Below are 23209 nucleotides of genomic sequence, written 5' to 3'. Positions count from 1 at the left end.
TGTAGATGGTGGACAGGCTCTGGGGAGTCAGGAGGTGTGTTACGCTCCACAGGATCCCCAGCCTCTGTCCTGCTCTTGTAGCCACAGTATTGCTATGGCTGGTCCAGTTCCTAAATAATTCACTGTAAATCAACCACTTAGTTCATAAATGTAGGATCATACACGTTCTCTGTTTAACTTAGAAGTGTAAATATTTTACAAACATTCATCTAAGTTATACATAAATCAAAAGTGGGAGACCTTATAAAGGACATTTTAAGAAAGAAAACAAAACATGTTTATTATTGTTTTCTCATACAGATTCAAAATACCCTTTGTGACCATGACAGCGGAAAGCCTGGACATGACAAATGGTTCCCATAAACTTGGATCTGTGACCCAGAATGAAGCTGCACTCCTTGCTTTGATGGAGCAGACAGGCTACACAATGATACAAGAAAATGGACAAAGGAAGTTCGGTGGACCACCACCAGGTAGGAATGTGATGTGAAAACTGGAGCAAGAATTTCTGTAAGGTTTCCCAATTTCCCATCTCAACATCAACAGATTGACAGAAACATAAGAGAAACAGCATAAATGGTGAAGATCAAAGAACCTCCATGAAAATCCCATGGATAATTGAAGATAGGAGCATTTCTTATAAGATTTTAGCTACAATTTACGATATAAGCTACAACTTACGTAGCTACAAGCTATGATTTTAGCTACACTTGCGTTACATAGACTATGGCCTAAGCAATTAAGGGGAGATTGTACATGCTGATTCTTTCTAACACTGATTGTGCTGGATTTAGTGGTAGGAACTTCATATTTTTGGGGCTGATGTGTGTCCTTACCACTACTCCTGAATTTTGCTCTTGTTCCCTCCTCCCAGAGAAACTATTTATGTATCTGTTACACATTTTGCATCTTGGCTTAGGTGTTCCCTTGGGTATCATGGCACTACTCCACCGTCTGATTGTCTTATGTCTAGGGGTGTGTCTGCCTATTATCTGACTATACACCAGACTAATTCAGGGGTGTAATTATAGTAACCATTGCAAGCTGAGCTGGACACTTTTGATAAAAGCAAAATACTGCGGATGCTGGAAATCTGAAACAAAAACAAAATAGCTGGAAAAACTCAGCAGGTCTGACAGCATCTGCGGAGAGGAATACAGTTAATTATATTCCTGGACATTTTTGACTTCGTACATGTTTTTTTTCAACCTTTCAAGGGTGAATGAAAAAAGCATCTGGCAAGGCCAAATAGAAGTCGTTAAGCTGCTTTATTTTCACAGTGGAGTTAAGGCCACAATCAGATTAGCCATGACTTTATTGAATGACGGAGGTGGATGAATGGGCCAGATAGTCGATGATTACTAAGTAAGAGGATGCTGACAATATATTCGTAGAAGTGGAGATGGTAGATGCATTGAAGGAGAAAAAATTGAGAGGTAGGGCGTCTGGAAAGGCTGGCTATTCTGCAAGTGGACAAGTCATCTAGTCTCGGTGGCATGCATTCCATGTTGTAAAGGATTGGAAAGGGGATGGAAATAGTGGAAAGGCTTGCCATAATCTTTCAATCTTCCCTGGATACAGATAGGTATCAGAGGATTGGAAAGTGGCAAATGTAACACCTTTTGTTCAAGGAAGGGTGTAGGGACATTCCTATTGACTACAGGCCAATTTAACATCAATGTGGGTGAGGCTTTAGAAAAATAACCAGAAAAAAAAACAGGGACTGGGAAAGGCTTCAGGTGATTAAGAAGAGCCACCCCAGATTTGTAAAAGGCAGATCATGTTTGACCCACATGTTTATATTTTTGAAGTAACAGAGAATGTTGATGAAGGAAATGCAGTGAATGTTATCCATATGGATTTTAAGAAAGCATTTGACAAAGTACCACATAAAGGCTTGTTAGCATAATTGAGGCTCATGGAATAAATGTCAGCTTCAGAATAAAAAATGGAGTTGTGGTAAATGGTTGTTTTTTGGACTGGAGGATGGTAGGTAGTGGTGCCCCTCAATGTTCAGTGCTAGGACCAATGCTTTATTTTATATACATATGAATTATTTGTCTATTGGATTATGAAGTAAAACGTAAATATTGGTACACTAAGTTTGGTGGTATTGGTAGATCAACTGCATCATGACAAATGTAATAGAAGGAATAGAAAAGTGGCAGATGGAATTAAATCCCAAGACGAGTGCATTTTGATGGAAAGAATAGAGAGGAGCAATGTATACTGTGTGGCACAGTTCTAAAGAATGTGCAGGGACAGAGGGACCTTGTGTCAAGTAGTGAGAGTTCAAGGAGTACGGGGCCATAAAGAGCAGTGAGAGTTATAGAATCATACAATGGTTACTGCAAAAGGAAGGCCGTTCAGACCATTGTGCCTATACTGGCTAATTGCAAGAGCAATTTCATTAGTCCCATGCCCCTGCCTTTTCCCCATTATCCTGCGAACTATTCCTCTAGAGATAATGATCCAGTTCTCTTTCACAGAATCTCAGTGCAGAAGAGGCCCTTCGGCCCATCAAGTCTGCACCGACATGTGAGAAACACCTGACCTACCTACCTAATCCCGTTTACCAGCACTTGGCCCATAGCCTTGAATATTATGACGTGCCAAGTGCTCATCCAGGTACTTTTTTAAAGGATGTGAGGCAACCTGTCTCCACCACCCTCCCAGGCAGCACATTCCAGACCATCACCACCCTCTGGGTAAAAAAAGTTTTTCCTCAAATCCTCCCTAAACCTCCTACCCCTCACCTTGAACTTGTGTCCCCTTGTGACTGACCCTTCAACTAAGGGGAACAGCTGCTCCCTATCCACCCTGTCCATACCCCTCATAATCTTGTACACCTCGATCAGGTCGCCCCTCAGTCTTCTCTGCTCCAACGAAAACAACCCAAGTCTATCCAACCTCTCTTCATAACTTAAATGTTTCATCCCATGCAACACCCTGATGAATGTCCTCTGCACCCCCTCCAGTGCAATCGCATCCTTCCTATAATGTGGCGACCAGAACTGCACACACTACTCCAGCTGTGGCCTCACCAAGGTTCTATACAACTCCAACATGACCTCCCTACTTTTGTAATCTATGCCTCGATTGATAAAGGCAAGTGTCCGATGTGCCTTTTTCACCACCGCATTAACATGCCCCTCTGCCTTCAGAGATCTATGGACACACACGCCAACGTCCCTTTTGTTCCTCAGAACTTCTTGGTGTCATGCCATTCATTGAATACTTCCTTGTCAAATTACTCCTTTCAAAGTGTATCACCTCACACTTTTCAGGGTTAAATTCCATCTGCCACTTATCTGCCCATTTGACCATCTCGCCTATATCTTCCTGTAGCCCAAGACACTCAACCTCACTGTTAACCACCCAGCCAATCGTTGTGTCATCCGCAAACTTACTAATCCTACCCCACACATAGTCATCTATGTCGTTTGTATAAATGACGAATAATAGGGGACCCAGCACAGATCCCTGTGGTACGCCACTGGACACTGGCTTCCAGTCACTACAGCATCCTTCTGTCATCACCCTCTGTCTCCTACAACTAAGCCAATTTTGAATCCACCTTATCAAATTACCCTGTACCCCATGTGCATTTGCCTTCTTTACAAGTCTCCCATGTGGGACCTTGTCAAAAGCTTTGCTGAAATCCATATAAACTACATCAACTACACTACCCTCATCTACACACCTGGTCACCTCCTCAAAAAATTCAATCAAATTTGTTAGGCATGACCTCCCTTTGACAAAGCTATGCTGACTATCCCTGATCAAACCTTGCCTCTCCAAATGGAGATAGATACTCTCCTTCAGAACTTTCTCCAAGTTGTTTCCCTACCACTGACGTGAGGCTCACTGGTCTGTAGTTCTCTGGCTTATCTCTACAACCCTTCTTAAATAGCGGAACCACATTGGCTGTTCTCCAGTCGTCTGGCACCTCCCCCGTGCCCAGAGAGGAATTACAAGTTTGGGTCAGTACCCCTGCGATGTCCTCCCTTGCCTCCCTCAGCTGTCTGGGACACAAATCATCCGGACCTGGAGATTTGTCCACTTTTAAGCCTGCCAACATCTCCAATACCTTGTCACTCCCTATATTAATTTGCTCAAGAACCTCGCAGTTTCTCTCCCCAAGTTCGATACCTTCATCCTCATTCTCTTGGGTGAAGATGGATGTGAAGTATTCGTTCAACCGCTCAACCAATGTCCTCTGGCTCCACCCATAGATTGCCCCCTTGGTCCCTAATGGGCCCGACTCTTTCCCTGGTTATCCTCTTCCCTTTGATATAATTATAGACTATCTTGGGATTTTCCCTACTTTTACCAGCTAGAGCTTTCTCATATCCCCTCTTTGCTCTCCTAATTGATTTCTTAAGCTCCATTAATGCCTCCACTGATCTGTTTCCCTTGTACCTGCAAAAAGCCTCTCTTTTCCTTCTCTTCATATCCTGAATATCTCTGGTCATCCATGGTTCTCTGGGCTTGCTCCCACTAGGGTGATAGGAAGGAGTAACATGTTGAGCCTATACCCTCCCAATTTCCTTTTCGAACGCCCCCTACTGCTCCTCTGTAGATTCCCCCACAAATAGCTATTCCCAGCCTACCTTGGCCAGATCCTGCCTTATTTTACTAAATCCGTTCTCCCCCAATCCAAAACTTTTTTTTGCAACTTGTCTATTTCTTTGTCCATAACAAGCTTCAATTGTACCATGTTGTGGTCGTTATCACTAAAATGCTCCCCCACCACCACCTCAGCCACCTGTCCGGCTTCATTTCCCAGAATTTGGTCCAGCACTGCGCCATCCCTTGTTGGACCCTCTACATATTGACCTAAAAGGTTCTCCAGTTCACATTTCAAGAAACCACTCCATCCAAGCCCTTAACACTCTGTCTATCCCAATTAATGTTGGGAAAGTTGAAATCACCTAATATAATTACTCTATTGTTATTTTTTTTACACACCTCCGCAAATTGTGCACATATTTGCTCCACAATTTCCTGCTGACTATCTGGGGGTCTATAATAAACACCTACCAATGTGGCTGCCCCTTTTTTATTCCTAAGCTCTATCCACAAAGCTTCATTCGATGCCCCCTCCAAGATATCACCTCTCCTTACTGCAGTAACTGACTCCTTAACTAATAATGCAATGCCTCCTCCCCTTTTACTCCCTCGCCTGAAGATTCTATATCCGGTTTTGAATTTTCCCTCTTCAAGCGCAGGTCATGTCCTCTGGTTCGACTGTTCTAGACGAATTGAATTAACTTGTCATGGCCTACATTATCTAGTCTCTTATCCTATCACCTCTCAACCTTTTTTCCAGTGAGAACATGCCTGTTTACATAATTGCTCCTCATAATGCCAACCCTCCCTCCATCTGAATCATGCTGTTCTTCCGTATGCTTTCAGGGGATACAATATTCATTTTAACAAGGACCGTTACTGCCAAAAGTATTTCAGTGCAATGGTACTAATGATTTACAAATTGGCCCTATTACCTTCAAAAAGAGCAAGGCCAAGCGAAGAGAGGTTAAGGACCGCAGGGTTATAAAAAGTGGCGTGAGTTCAAGGAGAGTGGGGCCAAGCGGAGAGCATGGCCAAGCGGCAAGAGCTCGAGAGCAGAGCCATGAAAATTGGCGAGGGCTTGGAGAGCAGGGCCGAGGAGAGCAGGGCCAGTCTATCCAGTCAGTGGGTTCAGAGCCCACATTTGGAAATAAAAAATCAAGGTCTGAAATCACAGGTAAGCAGGTTTGTGATTGCTAGTGGGTATTTCCTACTTGTCTTGCCCAATCTATAGAAATTCAATCGGGGCAGCTGGAAGATTATTGAAATAAGAATATAAGCACAGGCAAGACTAGATGCATTAAATTTTTTTTAAAAGTTTATTAAAATGCAATACAGATTGCAGTGCTGGTTTGCAGTATGTGGAAGTTTGTTGACACTGCAGATCTGGCCACAACAGATCAGTGTCTCTGGTTCAAAGAACTTCGGCTCAGAGCCTTTGAACTGGAGACCAAACTACAGACGGTGCAATGCATCAGGGAGGGGGAGAGTTCCCTATATTCTCTAGCCTAAGGTGTGTGAGTGCCTTCTAGAACTGTGTGTTTTGATTTGGTTAATGGTCAGTGACAGGAGGGTGTACTGTGGGTGAGGCAGGTATGGGGACCCAGAAGGTAGAAGTGGAGGAGCCTCAGTCCTCTTTTGGCCAACAGGTTGGAGGTTCCTGCAGCTTGTATGAATCAGAGCGGGGGTTGCAGGGTGGATGAGTGAATTGACCATGGCACCCTGGTGCAGGAATCCATTCAAGTGGGGGAATTAAGTAGAACTATAGTTTACAGTATAGACTGGGGGATAGATATAGTTTGCTGCAGCCAAGAGTGAGTCCAGATAGCTCTGTTGCTTGCCTAGTGCCAGGATTTGGGACATCTGCTTGGGCTGGAGTAGAACTTGCAGTGGGAGGGGGAGGATTCAGGTATTGTGATTCACGTAAGTACCAACAACATAGGTAGAACTAGGAAAGAGGTTCTGCATGGGGAGCATGACCAGCTAGGGGCTAAATTAAAAAGCCGAACCTAAAAGATGATAATCTCGGGATTATTACCTTAGTCACGAGCAAATTGCCGTAGGGCAGGTAATATTATGGAGTTGAATGTGTAGTTCAAAAATTGGTGTGGGAGAAATGGGTTTCAGTTCATGGGACATGGCACCAGTACTGGGGAAAGTCGGAGCTGTACCATTGGGATGGTCTTTGTCTGAACCATACTGGGACCAGTGTTTTCACAAGTCGCATAACTAGGGTGGTGACGAGGGCTTTAAACTAAATAGTTGGGGGTGGGTTATGTGAGGGAAGATGTGGTAAATTTAAATGTAAAGGATGAGGCAAAAGAAGAAGTAGCAGTAAGGATAATGACAGCCAGAGGCAGGAAGGGGCAGGGTACACAAACTTGAGTGTTACAGCTGATAAGGCCAGAGTTTGCAAAAATAGTCAAAAGCCAAAACTGAAGGCTCTGTATCCCGAATGCCCAAAGCATTCGTAACAAAATGGATGAATTGTCAGCTGAAATGGAAATAAATATGTATGAGGCTCCTTAGACAGCGCCTCCCAAACCCACGACCATTATAACCTAGAAAGACAAGGGCAGCAGAGACATGGGAACACCGCCACCTGGAAGAACCCCTCCAAGCCACTCATCAGCCTGACTTAGAAATATATTGCCATTCCTTCACTGTCGCTGGGTCAAACTCCTGGAACTCCCTCCCTAACAGCACTGTGGGTATACCTAAATCACATGGATTGCAGTGGTTCAAGAAAGCAGCTCATTAACGCCTTCTCAAGGGCAACTAGGATTGGGCAATAAATGTTGGCCCAGCCAGCGAAGCCCACATCCTTTGAATTCATTAAAAAAATGACCTGATGGCAGTCAGAGATGTGGCTGAAATGTGACCAATGCTGGGATCTGAATATTCGAGGTTACTTGACATTTCAGGAGGATAGGAAGCTAGAAAAGGGTGGTGAGGTTGTCGTCTTAATTAAGGATGACATTAATGCAATAGTGAGAGATGACCTTGGTTCGAAAGATCAAGATGTAGAATCAGTATGGGTTGAGATAAGAAATAGCAAAAGGAAGAAGTGAGTTGTGGGAGCAGTTTATAGGCCTAATAGTAAGGATGCTGTAGGCTGGGATGTGCAGGTAGAAATAATAGGGGTTTGTAAGATGGATGTTAAAATTGTGGGTGATTTTAATAAAAATATAGATTGGACGAATCAGATTGGAAAAGGTAGCCTGGAAGATGAGTTCATCGTGTATTTTTGGGACAACCTCTTAGAGTCTCATGTTCTCAAGCCAACCAGAGAGCAGGCTATTCTAGCCCAGGTATTGTGCAATGGGGCAGGTTTAATGAATTACCTCATAGTACAGGAGCCTTTGGGCATCAGTGATCATGATTGAATTCAGTTTGAGGAAGAGAAGAGTGGATCTAAGACTAGTGTTTTAAACCAAAGGCAATTAAAAGGGTCTGAAAATGGAGCTGATTAAATGAGCTGGGGAAACAGGTTAAGGTCAGTAGAAATGCAGCAGCAGACATTTAAGGAGATATTTTATAACGTTCAGCAAAGATAGGTTACAGTGAAAAAGACTCTAGGAGATGCTTGCACCATCCGTGGCTAACTAAGGAAGTTAAAGATAGTATTCTGCGAAGATTAGTGGTAGGTGCGCAGGTTGGACAGAATTTTAAAAACAAGCAAAGAATGGCCAATGTAATGGGGAGTATGAGAAATAGCAATTAGAATATAAGAGAAATCTAGCTAGGAATATAAAAACAGTAAGATTTTCTACAAGCACTTAAAAAGGAAAAGAGTAACTGAAGTGAGTGAGAGTCCTCTAGAGAGAATTAATAATGGGAAATAAGCCAATGGCCGAAGCATTGAACAGATAATTTGTCTGTCTTCACTGTTGATGCAAGTAACACCCCAGAAATACTTGTAAATCAAGAGGTGAAAGGGAGGGAAGGAACTTTCAATCACCAGGAAAAGGGTGCTGAGAATATTAGGACTAAAGGCTGACAAGTCTCAAGGGTCAGATGGATGTCATCCCAGGGCCCTACAAGAAGTGGCTGTGGAGATAGATGCATTGGTTTTCATTTTCCAAAATTCCCTTGATTCTGATTGGGGGAAAAAAAATGTAACACCTCTATTCAAGAAAGGAAGGAGACAGAAAGCAGGTAACCTCAGGCCAGTTAACCTAACATCTGGCAATTTTGGGGGAAATGTTAGATTTTATTATTAAGGAGGTTCTAGCAGGGCACTTCGAGTCAACAAGGTTTTGTGAAAGGGAAATTAGTCTTTCTAATTTATTAGATTTCTTTGAGGAAATAACATGTAACATGGAAACTGTAGTTCTGATGTACTGGAATTTTCAAAAGACATTTGATAAAGAGCCATATCAGAGGTTGTTACACAAAATAAGAGCTCATGGTGTAGGGGATAGAGATTTGTTTGGCAAACTGGAAACAAAGTAGGGATAAATGGGCCATTTTTGGGTTGGCAAGCTTTAACCAGTGGAGTGCCATGAGGATCAGCGCTGGGGCCTCAACTATTTACAACCTGTATCAATGACTTGGATGAAGAGACTGAATGTATGGTGATTAAATTTGCTGATGACACAAAGATAGGTAGGAAAGTAAATCAAGGAGGGCATAGAGTTAACAAAGGGATTTGAATAGGTTAAATGAATGGACAAAAAAAAATTTGCCAGATGAAGTATAATTTGGGAAAATGTGAACTTGCTCACTTTGGCAGGAAGACTAGAAAAGTGATATATTTAAATAGAGAAGGAAAGATTGCAAAACTCTGGTACAGAGATGGGAGTACATAGGAACTTAGGAAATAGGAGCAAGAGTAGGCCATTTCTTATCTAGATCGTTGCTGATTGGAGGAATATCTTTTAAAGCGTCCTTGACAAAGTCACCCATGAACAAGTATTTGTATGTGGGTGTGTGTCGTCTTACCCGAGGAGTGAGAAATTCAATTTAAAACAACCCAGCAGCAAAGCTTTTTTAGTTGAAAGGTAAAGGTTAGTTTATTTCACACTATTGCTCTGGAAGTCACCTGAGAAAATGTAAAGTTACTACTGCATCAAATGAAGATAATTAACTTCGGTCTGTAATTGGTGTATGCCCAATATGTTTTGAAGTTGTGTGTTGGCTGAAGTGAAGGTCGTTGGGCTTTAGTGTTGCCTCTGCAGCTGCGATGGCTTCCACTGTTGAATTGCCAGAGGTTGCTTTAACAAGTGAGTTTAGGTGAAATCAGTTTTATAGGGAGGAAAGAAGGTTCCTTACTTCCATTTGCAGCTGTGGCATTTTTATCTTCCTAGTTACTTTGCAGCAGACCAGTAGCTGTTTTTAGATGCCTTTCTATGTCCCTCCCTGAGTTGAAGCTTCAAGATGGATCTCTTGAACCAGGTTGAATTTTCCGACTACATATACCTTTAACAGGGAGCCAAGATGGCCATGCTGTCATGTGATCAGGACGCAATGCCAAACAGTAATCCCATTTTGCAATCCAACGTCTCCTTGACAGTTAGTGTCTTTGTGTGAAGTCAATTAGTTTCTGTTTACTCATTTGAACAATCATTCAATTTCAAAATGGTTTATTTTTCTAGACAATGTGTCTGGAGATGTATCTGTGCCTTCTCGGGAGGTAACAGAAAGATGGTTGAAATCCACAATTCTATCTGATGGGTTGAAGCCACTTTGAGAACAGTCTTTAAACTCGGGCTGGAATTTTCCAGGCATGTTGGCATTATGGCACTGGGGGGACGGGGGATGACAAAATGGCAAGAAGGCCAAAAATCAGTTTTGCACTGTCGGTGGGCCGTGTTTCCCACTGCCACATGTCAGGAAACTAATTTCAGTACTTTAGCATCCCATTGGATCTTCCGAGCGCCCACGCTGACGTATTTCACGATTGTACATAAGTGACATGCGCCTGGTAAGCTGCCCTGTGCTCGGGACTTCGAGGTTTGTTTGCCTACCTTGATTCAGGCAGCACTCGCGGTAATCAGCACCAGGCTTTGCAGGCAGCAAAACATCACTGTTAGGGGGGCTCATGGGTAGGTCTTTACCTACCAGACCAGGGTGTGTGTGGTGGTACATGTTGATCTCTACAAGTGGCCTCAAGATGGTGAGGGCTGAGGAGGCAAGTCTCCAGAGAGAGGAGGCCAAATGTGAGGGTATGCGTGAGAGTGAGTGGTGATGTCCCTTGAGCTGGCAGACTGAGTGAGATGCCAGTGAATGTGTGATGGCCTTGTAAGTGTGAAAGTTTAGAGTGATAAGATAGTTGCCTTATCCTGGCAGCACGGATGAGAGCATTCATCCGTTTTCTGTACTGGATGTCAGACCTTGTGTGGCATTGGCACTGACCACCTCTGCCACTGCCTCTCAAGCCAGAACAGTGAGACTGATGGGCCTCCTGCAGCCAGAGTGGGGGTAGAGGACGTCGCAGCAGGCCTCCACAGTATCCAGAGGGCATCCCAGGGTTGCGTCATTGATTTGGGGAGCTGTACTCTTGGCTTTTGGGGCCATGTCTTCACTGGTGCTCTCCTGGGCTGCAAGCATTGAGAAGTATGCATGCAGCTGCAAATATGGCACCCTGCAGGAGGAAGCAGCAAAGTAATATCATGACGGCCAAATCAGAGGCTGCCCGCCAGTGAGACGGTATGTTTCCTGTGGCTGCATAATTAATGGGAGACGAAAACCTGCCATTGGCGGCCTGCGGGTAAAACAACTTTTTTCCCGCCTGCTATTGCACTTTGTGTAAATCTGGGACGATTCCGCCCTCTGTTTCAAAAAAATATAACCTATAAGAATACCTTTCTAAAATCATAACTGCGCACCGTAACACAGATCTTTTATTTCAATACCATTTTCCTGCATTATCCCCATATCCTTAGATTTCTAGAAATTTAAGCTATCAATCAATCTTTGCCTTGAATATACTCGATGATTGAACCTTCACAGCCCTCTGGGGTACAGAATTCCAAAGATTCACCATCCTGAGTAAAGAAATTCCTCCTCGGCTCAGTCCTTAATGGCCTCCTTCTTATTCAGAGACTCTGTCCCCTGGTTCTCAACACACCCCAGCCTGGGGAAACATCCTTCCTGCAACTATCCTGTCGAGCTCTGGTTGAATTGTGCATGCTTCAGTGAGGTTACCTCTCGTTCTTCGAACTCTAGAGAATGTAGGGCCAATCTCTTCTCCTAGGACAATCCCACAAGCCCAGGAATCAGTCTGGTAAACCTTTGCACTGCCCCTATGGTAACTATATCCTTTCTTAGGTTAGGAAATCAAAACTGTATGCAGTACTCCAAACGCGATCTCACCAAGGCTGCATACATTTGCAGCAAGACTTCTTAACTCTGTATATAAATCATCGGACCAGCAAATCATTGCCTTTCGATTTGCTTGCTACACTTGCACGTTATCTTTCACTGGCTTACGAACAAAGATGCCTAGGTCCCTTTGGACATCAACACTTCCCAATGTCTCACCATATAAGAAATGTGAATGAATATTATACATATAATATAAAAATACATGAATCATAAGATTAGTATGCAGGTACTGAAAGTGATTCAGCAGGCAAATGGAATGTTTTGGTTTATTGCAAGTAGGAAAGTCTTGCTACAATTGTATACGGCGTTGATAAGAACATACGAATTAAGAGCAGGAGTAGGCCACTTGGCCCCTCAAGCCAGCTCCACCATTCAATAAGATCAGAGCTGATCTGAATGTAACCTCAACCCACATTCCTGCCTACCCCAGATAACCCCTCACCCCCTTGTTAATCAAGAATCTATCTAGTTCTTCCTGAAATATATTCAAAGACTCTGCTTCCACTGCCTTTTGAGGGAGTTTCAAAGATTCAAAACTCTCAGAAAAAATTTCTACTCATCTGTCTAAATGAGCGACCCCTTATTTTTAAACAAGTTTAAACTGGTTCTAGATTCTCCCACAAGAGGAAACATCCTCTCCACATCCACCCTGCCAAGGACCCCCTCAGGATCTTAAAGGTTATGGAGAAAGGTTGGGCCTGTATCCTTTGGAGTTCAGAAAAAAAATTTAGAAGAATTGAAAGATATAAGACCCTGAGAGGAATTGAGAGGGTGAATGCTGAGGCAATGTGGGAGAGACTAGAACTAGGACTTAAAAATAAAGGGTCTCCAATTTAAGACTCAGATGAGAAATTTTTCTTTGAGGGCCTGTGGTCTTCCCTAGAGAGCAGTGGAGGCAGGGTCATTTAATATTTTTAACAATGAATTATGGATTCTTGATTGACAAGGGAGTCAAAGGATATAGGGGATAGGTAAGAAAGTGGAGTTGAGGCCATGGTCTTGCCAAATGATTGAACAAGCTCGAGGGGCCAAATGGTTTACTGCTTCGAATTGATATGTTTGTGTTTAAGTTCGCATATGGGATCTTAGGCTACAGAAATAGAGGGCAGAATTTTTAGCTCAGCGTGTGGGCATGCGCCTGACCTGACCAAGCGTGAAATAATGCTCGATGACGTCAGCTGAGCGTGCAGACGTCAATGCGCAGTCGCGCGATAGTTGGTTGGCGGGTGTGCGCCGGAGCCGGCAGCGCACCTGCCAACAATTAAAATGCCTATTAAGGCCATTAAGTTAACAATTGACTTCAGTTTTTCACTGCCCATCCAACCTAACGGCTGGCGGGCAGGTTAAAGGGCAAGCGGCCATTGCATTTTTTTTGGGAAACCTCATCCATGGGCGGGATGAGGTTTTCAAAAGCAAATACAAATAAAATAAAAATTTTAAAAACATGTCCCTGCTGATGTGGCAGTCACATGAGGGGACATGTTTTGTTTTATTTTTCTGCTCTTCATTATGTTTTTTGAAAATTCTTCATTTCCCTGAGACAGCTCAGTGCCCCAGGGAGATTATTCAGTGCTCTCTGGCGCACAAGGCCTGCTCATGCCCTTTCCACTCCCCCCCCGCCCCCCCATCCGCTTCGCACAAGCCACGCTCAGCGCTGCCGCTAACGTATCATGCTGTGCGGGCCTTAATTGGCTCGCCTGTGTAAAATCGCAGAGCACTGCCGATCATGGGTGGCGGTCGGCTTCCCGACCGCCCCTGCCGATCCCGCACGCGAAGGGCAAAATTCTGTCCAGAGGCATTGGCCTTGGTGTTTTTGCTCCCGAGGTGGGTGTGCCGAGCTGTGAAATTGCTGGCTTGCTGTACCTGTCTCTGGAAAAAGTGCCCCATGTGGCAGAATCTTCATTCCAGGCATATGGGGGTGCTGCAGTGGCAGGGGTGTGCTGCATGGCGTTGGGCCTGCAGTGCCCAGATGTAGATTAGAGGCAGCCATGAGCTGCTGAATGTCGAGGCAGACTGTTTAAAATTTCTGCCTTGGTTCCCTGCCACTTTTCTCCCAATTGTTTTCACAAACATTAAGCTCTCTAGCCCTCACCCCTCTACCACTTTGACCACTGCCCATGCCTATTACATGCCAACTCATGTCAACTTGCCCCCACCCACCCCCTTGGCTCCATTTAGCCCCATGCCAACCTAGTGCCAATTGTGCCAACTCATGACCCACAAACCTTCACTATGGCCCCTATTAAAAGCCCATATGCCAACTTGATGCTAACCAATGCCAGCTTGTGACCTGCAACCCCGCCCCCACCCCACCTTCCATACCAACTCACTCAGAATCCACCATGGGCATTCCTGAGGAGCCATACTGAGATTAAATAAAATAAAGTTCTGAATATTTATTACAAAGTAGTTGTATTCACAGCCCCCAATCAAAGAGAGCTAATCTTTAATAATCCCATTGAGCTGTCAATCAGATTGGATTTAACAGTCAGTTGTGGAATGAAGTCAAGCATTAACAGTGGCGTACCACAGGGATCTGTGCTGGGTCCCCTTTTATTCGTCATTTATATAAACAACATAGATGACTATGTGGGGGGTAGGATTAGTAAGTTTGCGGATGACACAAAGTTAACAGTGAGGCTGAGTATCTTGGGCTACAGGAGGATATAGGCGGGATGGTCAAATGGGCAGATAAGTGACAGATGGAATTTAACCCTAAAAAGTGTGAGGTGATACACTTTGGAAGGAGTAATTTGACAAGGAAGCATTCAATAAATGGCATGACACCAAGAAGTTCTGAGGAACAAAAGGGACCTTGGCGTGTGTGTCCATAGATCTCTGAAGGCAGAGGGGCATGTTAATGGAGTGGTGAAAAAGGCATATGGGACACTTGCCTTTATCGTTCGAGGCATAGATTATAAAAGTAGGGAGGTCATGTTGGAGTTATATAGAGCCTTGGCCACAGCTGGAGTAATGTGTGCAGTTCTGGTCGCCATATTATAGGAAGGATGTGATTGCAGAGGAGATTCACCAGGATGTTTCCTGGGATGAAACATTTCAGTTATGAAGAGAGGTTGGATAGACTTGGGTTGTTTTCGTTGGAGCAGAGAAGACTGAGGGGCGACCTGATCGAGGTGTACAAGATTATGAGGGGCATGGACAGGGTGGATAGGGAGCAGCTGTTCCCCTTAGTTGAAGTGTCAGTCACGAGGGGACATAAGTTCAAGGTGAGAGGCAAGAGGTTTTTACCCAGAGGGTGGGGACGGTCTGGAATGTGCTGTCTGAGAGGGTAGTGGAGGCAGGTTGCCTCACATCCTTTAAAAAATACCTGGATGAGCACTTGGCACGTCATAACATTCAAGGCTATGGGCCAAGTGCTGGTAAATGGGATTACATAAATAGATCAGGTGCTTCTCACGTGTCGATGGGCCGAAGGGCCTCTTCTGCACTGAGATTCTGTGAGTGATGCTGTCATAATAGCAATTAGGGTTATGTCAACAAAGTTATTGAATCTGATAGAACAGATTTTATTTCATCTCTCAGATAAAGGCAAGTAGTTTTTTTTTCAGTTTTCAAAGAGCTTCATGAGCATTTACAACTTCGCTAATGATTCGCAACTCCCACACTGTGGGGTAAGGCCCTTACTGCAGTGAAAATTTTGTCTGTTTGAACTCTGCGCTCAGCTGAAGTGGTCCTGCAGAGTTTGGGTTTGTATAATCCACAGCTGAAGCCAGTGGATACTGCAAAGGCTATGGGCCCTGACAATATTCTGGCAATAGCACTGAAAACTTCTGTTCCAAAACTTGCTGTGCCCCTCGCCAAACTCTTCCAGTACAGCTTACAACACTGGTATTGTGGAAAATTGCCCAAGGTATGTTCTGTGTACACAACACAGGACAAGTTCAACCCAGCCAATTAGTGTCCCCTCTGTCTACTCTCAATCGTCAATAAAGTGATGGAAGGGGTCATAAACAGCGCTATCTAGCGGCATTGCTTAGCAATAACCTGCTCACTGACACTCAGTTTGGGTTCTGCCAGGCCACTCTGCTCCTGACCTCATTACAACCTTGATTCAAACATGGACCGAAGAGCTGAACTCCCGAGGTGAGGTGAGAGTTGCTGCCTTGACATCAAGACAACATCTGATTGAGTATGGCATCGCGGAGACAGTGAGAAATGGGGGAAACCTTTCTGCTGGTTGGAGTCATACCGAGCACAAAGCAAGGTGGTTTTGGTTATTGGAGGTCAATCATCTCAGTTCGAGGATACCATTGCAGGAGTTCCTCAGGGTGGTGTTCCTAGGCCAAACCATCTTCAGCTGCATCATCAATGATCTTCCTTCTATCATAAAGTCAGAAATAGGGGTGCTCGCTGATGGTTGCATATGCGACGACTCAGATACTGAACCTCCATGTCCAAATACAGCAAGACCTAGACAATATCCAGGATTGAAAAGTGGCAAGTAACATTCACGCCACGCAAGTACTACGCAAAAAGAGAGAATCTAACCATCGCCCCATGACATTCGATGGCATTACCATCAGTGAATCCCCAACTGTCAACATCCTGGGGGTTACCATTGACCAGACACTGAACTGGACTAGACATATAAGTACTGTGGCTACAAGAGCAGGTCAGAGGTAGGAATCCTGCAGCGAGTAACTCACTTCCTGACCACCCCATCCCATCCCAACCAAAGCCTGTCCACCATCTATAAGGTACAAGTCAGGACTGTGATGGAATACTCCCCACTTGCCTGGATGAGTGTAGCTACCACAACACTGAAGAAGTTGGACAAAGCAGCCCGCTTGATTGACAATGGTTTCATGGTCGTTATTAGGCTTTTAACCTCCATGTTTTTTTATTGAAATCACATTTCACTGTCATGGTGGGATTCGAACCCTGGTCCCCAGAGCATTACCCTGAGTCTTTGGATTATTCGTCCAGTGACAATACCACTACCCCACCCCGACAGCTGGACAGCTCTTTGAGAGCTTTGACAGTTCCAGTGAGCTTATGCATAAAAAGTACACAATTATGTTCATTTTTAACAAGCCCATAGGATGCCTTGCCTCTCCCAAAGGTGTTCGGGAACCTATCCAAAGGGATAGGAGCATACTATATTCCCAAACACCTCTCCCAAGGGATACCCTGGCTATTCAAACAAATCCATCAAGTTCAGACCTCCCCTTACTTGTCCTAATCTACACTGCCTGGATTCCACACTCCTGGCCTTACAAAATCTCACTTCAGGGGAAGCAGCTGGTGACTTTAAATAACCAGCTGTCTCCATGAATTGTGCATGCGCAAACCCTGGACTGACTCCAGTTCCATGCCTGCGAAAATGAGAAATGCTGGGTTCAGGGCATGACTTAGAAGCTTTCTGCCATTTCTGGGGGTGTGGCGAAAAACCGGACCATTTTCTTGGAAGTGTGTGAAATTTTGGATGGGATGAAAGATGTTTGGCATCCTTGAAAGTGGATAACTCATCTGGACCAGATGGAATAAGTACTAGATTGTTAAGAGAAGCAAGGGAAAAAACAGCAGAGGCGATGGTCATTATTTTCCAATTCTTTCTAGCTATAAGGCATGGTATAGGAGGATTGTTTGCATATCATTATTTAAAAAGGGAGGAATAGATAGCTTGAATAATTGAAGGTCTTTCATCCTGACCTCAGGCAATTTATTGGGAAAAAATTCAGACAGTGTAAATAATCATTTTTTAAAAACACACAATCATTAACAGCATAAATTTGTTATGGGAAGGTTGGACCTGACTGACTTGATTGTGAAGTGGTAACAAGGAGAGTCAATAAAGATAATGTGTTTGCAGTCTATGTGAATTTTAGGCTTTTGATAAGGTCCCATGTGGCAGACTGGTCAGAAAATTTAAAAGCCCGTGGTATCCAAAAGCAAGCAGCAAGTTGGATCCAAAATTGATTTAGTGGCACAGAGCAAATGGTAATGCACGACGGCTGTTTTTGTGTCTGGGAGGCTGTTTCCAGTGGAGTTCCACAGGGCTCAGTGCTGGGTCCCTTGCAGTTCATGGTTTCTACCAATGATTGAGACTTAAATGTAGAAGGCATGATTAAGAAGTTTGCAGGTGACATGAAAAATGCATGTGTGGTTGATAGTGAAGATGAAAACTATAGATTGCATTAATGGACTGGACAGGTAGGCAGAAAAGTGGCAAATGGCATTCAGCCCAGGGAAGTGTGTGAGTTGATAATGCTTTTGGGTAGAGCAAGCAATACTTGGAAGGATTCTAAAATGTCGAGACACAGTGGGACCTTGGAGTGCATGTCCACAGATTCCTGAAGGTAGTAGGGCATGTAAATAAGGTGGTTATGAAGGCAGGCATAATTTCCTTTTATTAGTTGAAGCATAGGTATAAGAGTAGGGATGGTATGCTGGAACTGTTAGACTGCAATTAGGGTGCTGCGTACATTTCTGGTCACCAAATTACAGAAAGGATGTGATTGCATTTGAGAGAGTAAAGAAAGGAATTGAGGATGTTGCCAGAAATGGGGAATTTTAGCTGATTTTTTTGGACCAGAGGAAACTGAGGGGAAAATTAATTTAGCTGCATAAAGTTATGATAGAGTGGATAGGAAGGACCTATTTCTGTTTTAAGGCAGCAGTCGATAGATTCTTGTTAGGCAAGGGAATCAAAGGCTATCGGGGGTAGATGGGAATGTGGAATTCGAAACAAGATAATCAGCCACGATCTGAGTGAATGGCAGAACAAGCTCAAGGGGCCAAATGGTCTACTCCTATTCCTATTTCTTATGTTCTACTTCTGTTCTTTAAGGTTTTTAGTATTTTTTGTTTTTATTTATTTACGGGATGTGGGTGTACCTGGCTAGGCCAGCATTTATTGCCCATCCCTAATTGCCCTTGAGAAAGTGATAGTGAGCTGCCGCCTTGAACTGCTGCAGTCCCTGTGGTGTAGGTACACCCACAGTGTTGCTGGGGAGGGAATTCCAGGATATTGACAGCGAAGGAACGGCGATATACTTCCAAGTCCGGATGGTGAATAGCTTGAAGGGGAACTTGCAGTTGGTGTTCCCATCTATCTGCTGCCCTAGACCTGCTAGATGGTAGCAGTTGTGGGTTTGGAAGGTGTTGCCTAAGGAGCCTTTGAGTTCCTGCACTGCATCTTGTAGATAGAACGCACTGCTGCCACTGTTTGGTGGTGGTGGTGGAGGGAGTGAATGTTTATGGAAGAGGTGCCAAATCAAGTGGGCTGCTTTGTCCTGGATGGTGTCAAGCTTCTTGAGTGTTGGAGCTGCAATCATCCAGGCAAGTGGAGGGTATGCCATCACACTCCTGACTTGTACCTTGTGGATGATGGACAGGCTTTGGCTAGTCGGGAGATGAGTTACTTGCTGCAGGATTCCTAGTCTCTGACCTGTTCTTGTAGCCACAATATTCATACGCCTAGTCCAGTTCAATTTCTGGTCAATGGTAATGCCCAGGATGTTGATAGTTGGGGGTGTTCAGTGATGGTAATGCCTTCGAATGTCAAAGGGCGATGGTTAGATTCTCTCTTGTTGGAGGTGGTCATTGCCTGGCACTTGTGCAGCACTAATATTACTTGCCACTTGTCAGCCCAAGCCTGGATATTGTCCAGGTCTTGCTGCATTTGGACATGGACTGCTTCAGTATCTGAGGAGTTGAAAATGGTGCTGAACATTTTGGAATCATCAGCAAACATTCCCACTTGTGACCTCATGATGGAGGGAAGGTCATTGATGAAGCAGCTGAAGATGGTTGGGCCTTGGACACTATCCTGAGGAACTCCTGCAGTGATATCCTGGAACTGAGATGACTGACCTTCAGCCAGCAGAGTGTTTTACCCCCCCCAATTCCCATGGGCTCCTTGAAATCAAAGGCAGTCATTCCCATCTCCCCTCTGGAGTTCAGCTCTTCTGTCCATGCTTGAACCAAGGCTGCAATGAAGTCAGAAGCTGAGTGACACAGGCGGAACACAAACTGAGCATCAGTGAGCAGGTTATTGCTAAGCAATAATCATTGCTGATGACCCCTTCCATCACTTTACTGATGATCAAGAGTAGGCTAATGGGGCAGTAATTGGCCGGGTTGGATTTGTCCTGCTTTTGTGTACAGGACATAGCTGGACAATTTTCCATATTGCCGGGTAGATGCCAGTGTTGTAGCTGTACTGGAACAGCTTGGCTAAGTGTGCAGCAAATTCTGCAGCACAAGCCTTCGTTGTTATTGCGGAATATTGTCAGGGCCCGTAGTCTATGCAGTATCTAGTGCCTTCAGCTGTTTCTTGAAATGACATGGAGTGAAGCAAATTGGCTCAAGACTGGCATTTGTGATGCTGAGGATTTTTGGAGGAGGCTGAGATGGATTATCCACTCTGAGGAGGCGATGGCGTAGTGGTATTATCCCTGGGCTAGTATTCCAGAGACCCAGGGTAATCCTCTGGGACCCTGGGTTTGAATCCCACCACAGCAGATGGTGAAATTTGAATTCAAAAATCTGGAATTAAAATCTGATGACCATGAAACCATTGCCAATTGTCATAAAAACCTATCTGGTTCAGTAATGTCTTTTCGGGAAGGAAATCTGCCATCCTTACCTGATCTGGGCTACTTGTGACTCCAGACCCACAGTAATATGGTTGACGCATTGAAACAAGGGCAACTAGGGATGGGAAATAAATGCTGGTCTAGCCAGCGACACCCACATCCCATGAACGAATAAAAAAAAAACTTCATGGCTGAAGATTGTTGCAAATCATTCAGCCTTATCTTTTGCACTGATGTGCTGAGCTTCTCCGTCATTGAGTTTGGGGATTTTGTGGAGCTGCCTCCTTGAGTGAGTTGTTTAATTGTCCACCACCATTCATGACTGGATGTGGCAGGACTACAGGTCTTAGACCTGATCCATTGGTTATGCAATCGCTTAGCTCTATCACTTGCTGCTTATGCTCTTTGGCACCTAAGTAGTCCTGTGTTGTAGCTTCACCAGGTTGATACCTCAAATTTTTAGGTATGCCTGGTGCTGCTCCTGGCATACTCTCCTGCACTCCATTGAACCAGGGTTGATCCCCTAGCTTGGTGGTAATGTAGAATGGAGGATATGCTGGGCCATGAAGTTACAGATTATGGTTGAGCACTACTACTGATGGCCCACAGCGCCTCATGGATGCCTAGTCTTCAGTTGCTAGATCTGTTCATTTAGCACAATGGTAGTGCCGGAACACAATGGAGGGTATCCTCAATGTGAAATCAGGACTTCATCTCCACAAGGTTGCTCCTGCAGGTACTGTCATGAACAGAGGCATCTGCGACAGGCAGGTTAGTGAGAATGAGGTCAAGTATGTTTTTCCCTCTTGTTGGTTCCCTCACCATCTGCTGCAGGCCCAGTCTCGCAGCTGTGTCCTTTAGGACTCGGCCAGCTCAGCCAGTGGTGGTGCTACCGAGGCACTCGTGGTGATAGACATTTAAGTTCCCCACCCGGAGTACATTCTGAGCCCTTCCCACCTTCAGTGTTTCCTCCCACGTGGTGCTCAACATGGAGAAGTACTGATTCATCAGCTGATGGGGAGGTGGGGTGCGGTGCATGGTGATCTGCAAGAGGTTTCCTTGCCCATGTTTGACCTGATGCCATGAGACTTCATGGGGTCCAGAGTCGATGTTGAGGATTCCTAGGGCAACTCCCTCCTGACTGTATGCCACCCTGCCATCACCTTAAGACCATAAGACATAGGAGCAGAAGTAGGCCATTCGGCCCAGTAGTCTGCTCTGCCATTCAATGAGATCATGGCTGATCTAATAATCCTCAACTCCACTTTCCTGCCTTATCCCCATAACCCTTGATTCCCTTACTGATAATCTGTCTATCTCAGCCTTGAATATACATAACAACCCAGTCTCTACAGTCCTCTGCGGTAGGTTGACTACCCTCTGTGAGAGAAGAAATTCCTCTTCATCTCTGTCCTAAATGGGCAACCCCTTACTCTGAGATTATGCCCTCTGGTCCTAGACACTCCCACAAGGGGAAACAGCCTCTCAGCATCTACCCTGTCAAGCCCCCAAAGAATCTTATGTTTTAATAAGGTCGCCTCTCATTCTTCTAAACTCCAAATGAGTACAGGCCCAACCTACGCCACCTCTCCTCAAAAGAAAACCCCTCCATACCCAGGATTAACCTCGTGAACCTTCTCTGGGCTGCCTCCAATGCTGGTATATCTTTCGTTCGATAAGGGGACCAAAACTGCTGACAGTATTCTAGGTATGGTCTAACTAGTGCCTTGTATAGTCTTAGCAAGACTTCCTTATTTTTTATGCTCCATTCTCTTTGAAATAAAGGCCACCATTCCATTTGCCTTCCATTTACCTGTTGAACTTGTATGTTAGCTTTTTGGGATTCATACACAAGGACTCCCAAATCGCTTTTCTGCAGTCTTTCTCCATTTAAATAATATTCAGCTTCTCTATTCTTCCTGCCAAAGTGCATAACCTCACATATTCCCACATTATATTCCATCTGCCAAGTTTTTGCCCACTCACTTAACCTTTCTGTATCCCTCTGCAGACTCTATGTCATCCTCACCACTTGACTTCCTGCCTATTTTTGTATCATCTGCAGACTTGGCAATGGTACATTCACTTCCCTCGTCTAAGTCATTAATATATATTGTAAATATTTGTGGCCCCAGCACTGACCCCTGTGGCGCTCCACTAGTTGCAGCTTGCCATCCTGAAATTGCCCCCCCTTACTACAACTCTGTCTCCTATTCGTTAGCCAATCCATCCTAATATACTATCCCCAACACCATGGGCTCTTATCTTGTTAAGTAGCCTTATGTGCAGTACCTTATCAAACGCCTTTTGGAATACTGATTCCCCTTTATTCTGCTAGTTACCTCCAGAAAGAATTCTAATAAATTTGTCAGGCATGATTTCCCCTTCATGAAGCTATGCTGACTCAGCTTAATTATATTATGCATTTCTAAATGCTCTATTACATCCCTTATAATAGACTCTAACATTTTCCCAATGACAAATGTTAAGCTGACTAGTCTATAGTTAGCTTTTTTTTGTCTCCTTCCCTTTTTGAATAAGGATGTTACATTGACAGTTTTCCAATCTTCTGGGACTTTTCCAGAATCTAAAGATTCTTGGAAGATTACTACCAATGCATCCACTATTTGCACGGCTTTAATATGCTAGGATGCAACCCATCAGGTCAAAGGGACTTATCGGCCTTTAACCCCATTAGTTTCCCAAGTACTCTTTCTCCAGTGATAGTTATTGTATTTATTTCCTCC

General features: G+C 44.4%; 1 protein-coding gene across 1 annotated transcript in view; it reads left to right on the top strand.

The window, feature by feature from the left end:
- Positions 1–306: 306 nt before the first annotated feature.
- The window catches only part of rbm46 (RNA binding motif protein 46), a 104789-nt gene continuing 81886 nt past the window's right edge, over positions 307–23209 (top strand). The window contains exon 1 of the mRNA XM_078546848.1: positions 307–473. Coding sequence (XP_078402974.1) covers positions 323–473 — 151 coding nt within the window. The 5' untranslated portion in view covers positions 307–322. The remainder of the gene's footprint in view (positions 474–23209) is intronic.

This window comes from Cetorhinus maximus, chromosome 1, assembly GCF_964194155.1.
Source record: "Cetorhinus maximus chromosome 1, sCetMax3.hap1.1, whole genome shotgun sequence".
Classification (NCBI taxonomy): Eukaryota; Metazoa; Chordata; class Chondrichthyes; order Lamniformes; family Cetorhinidae; genus Cetorhinus; species Cetorhinus maximus.
The sequence above is the reverse complement of the archived record's forward strand: the minus strand, read 5'-3'. Positions and strand labels throughout refer to the sequence as shown.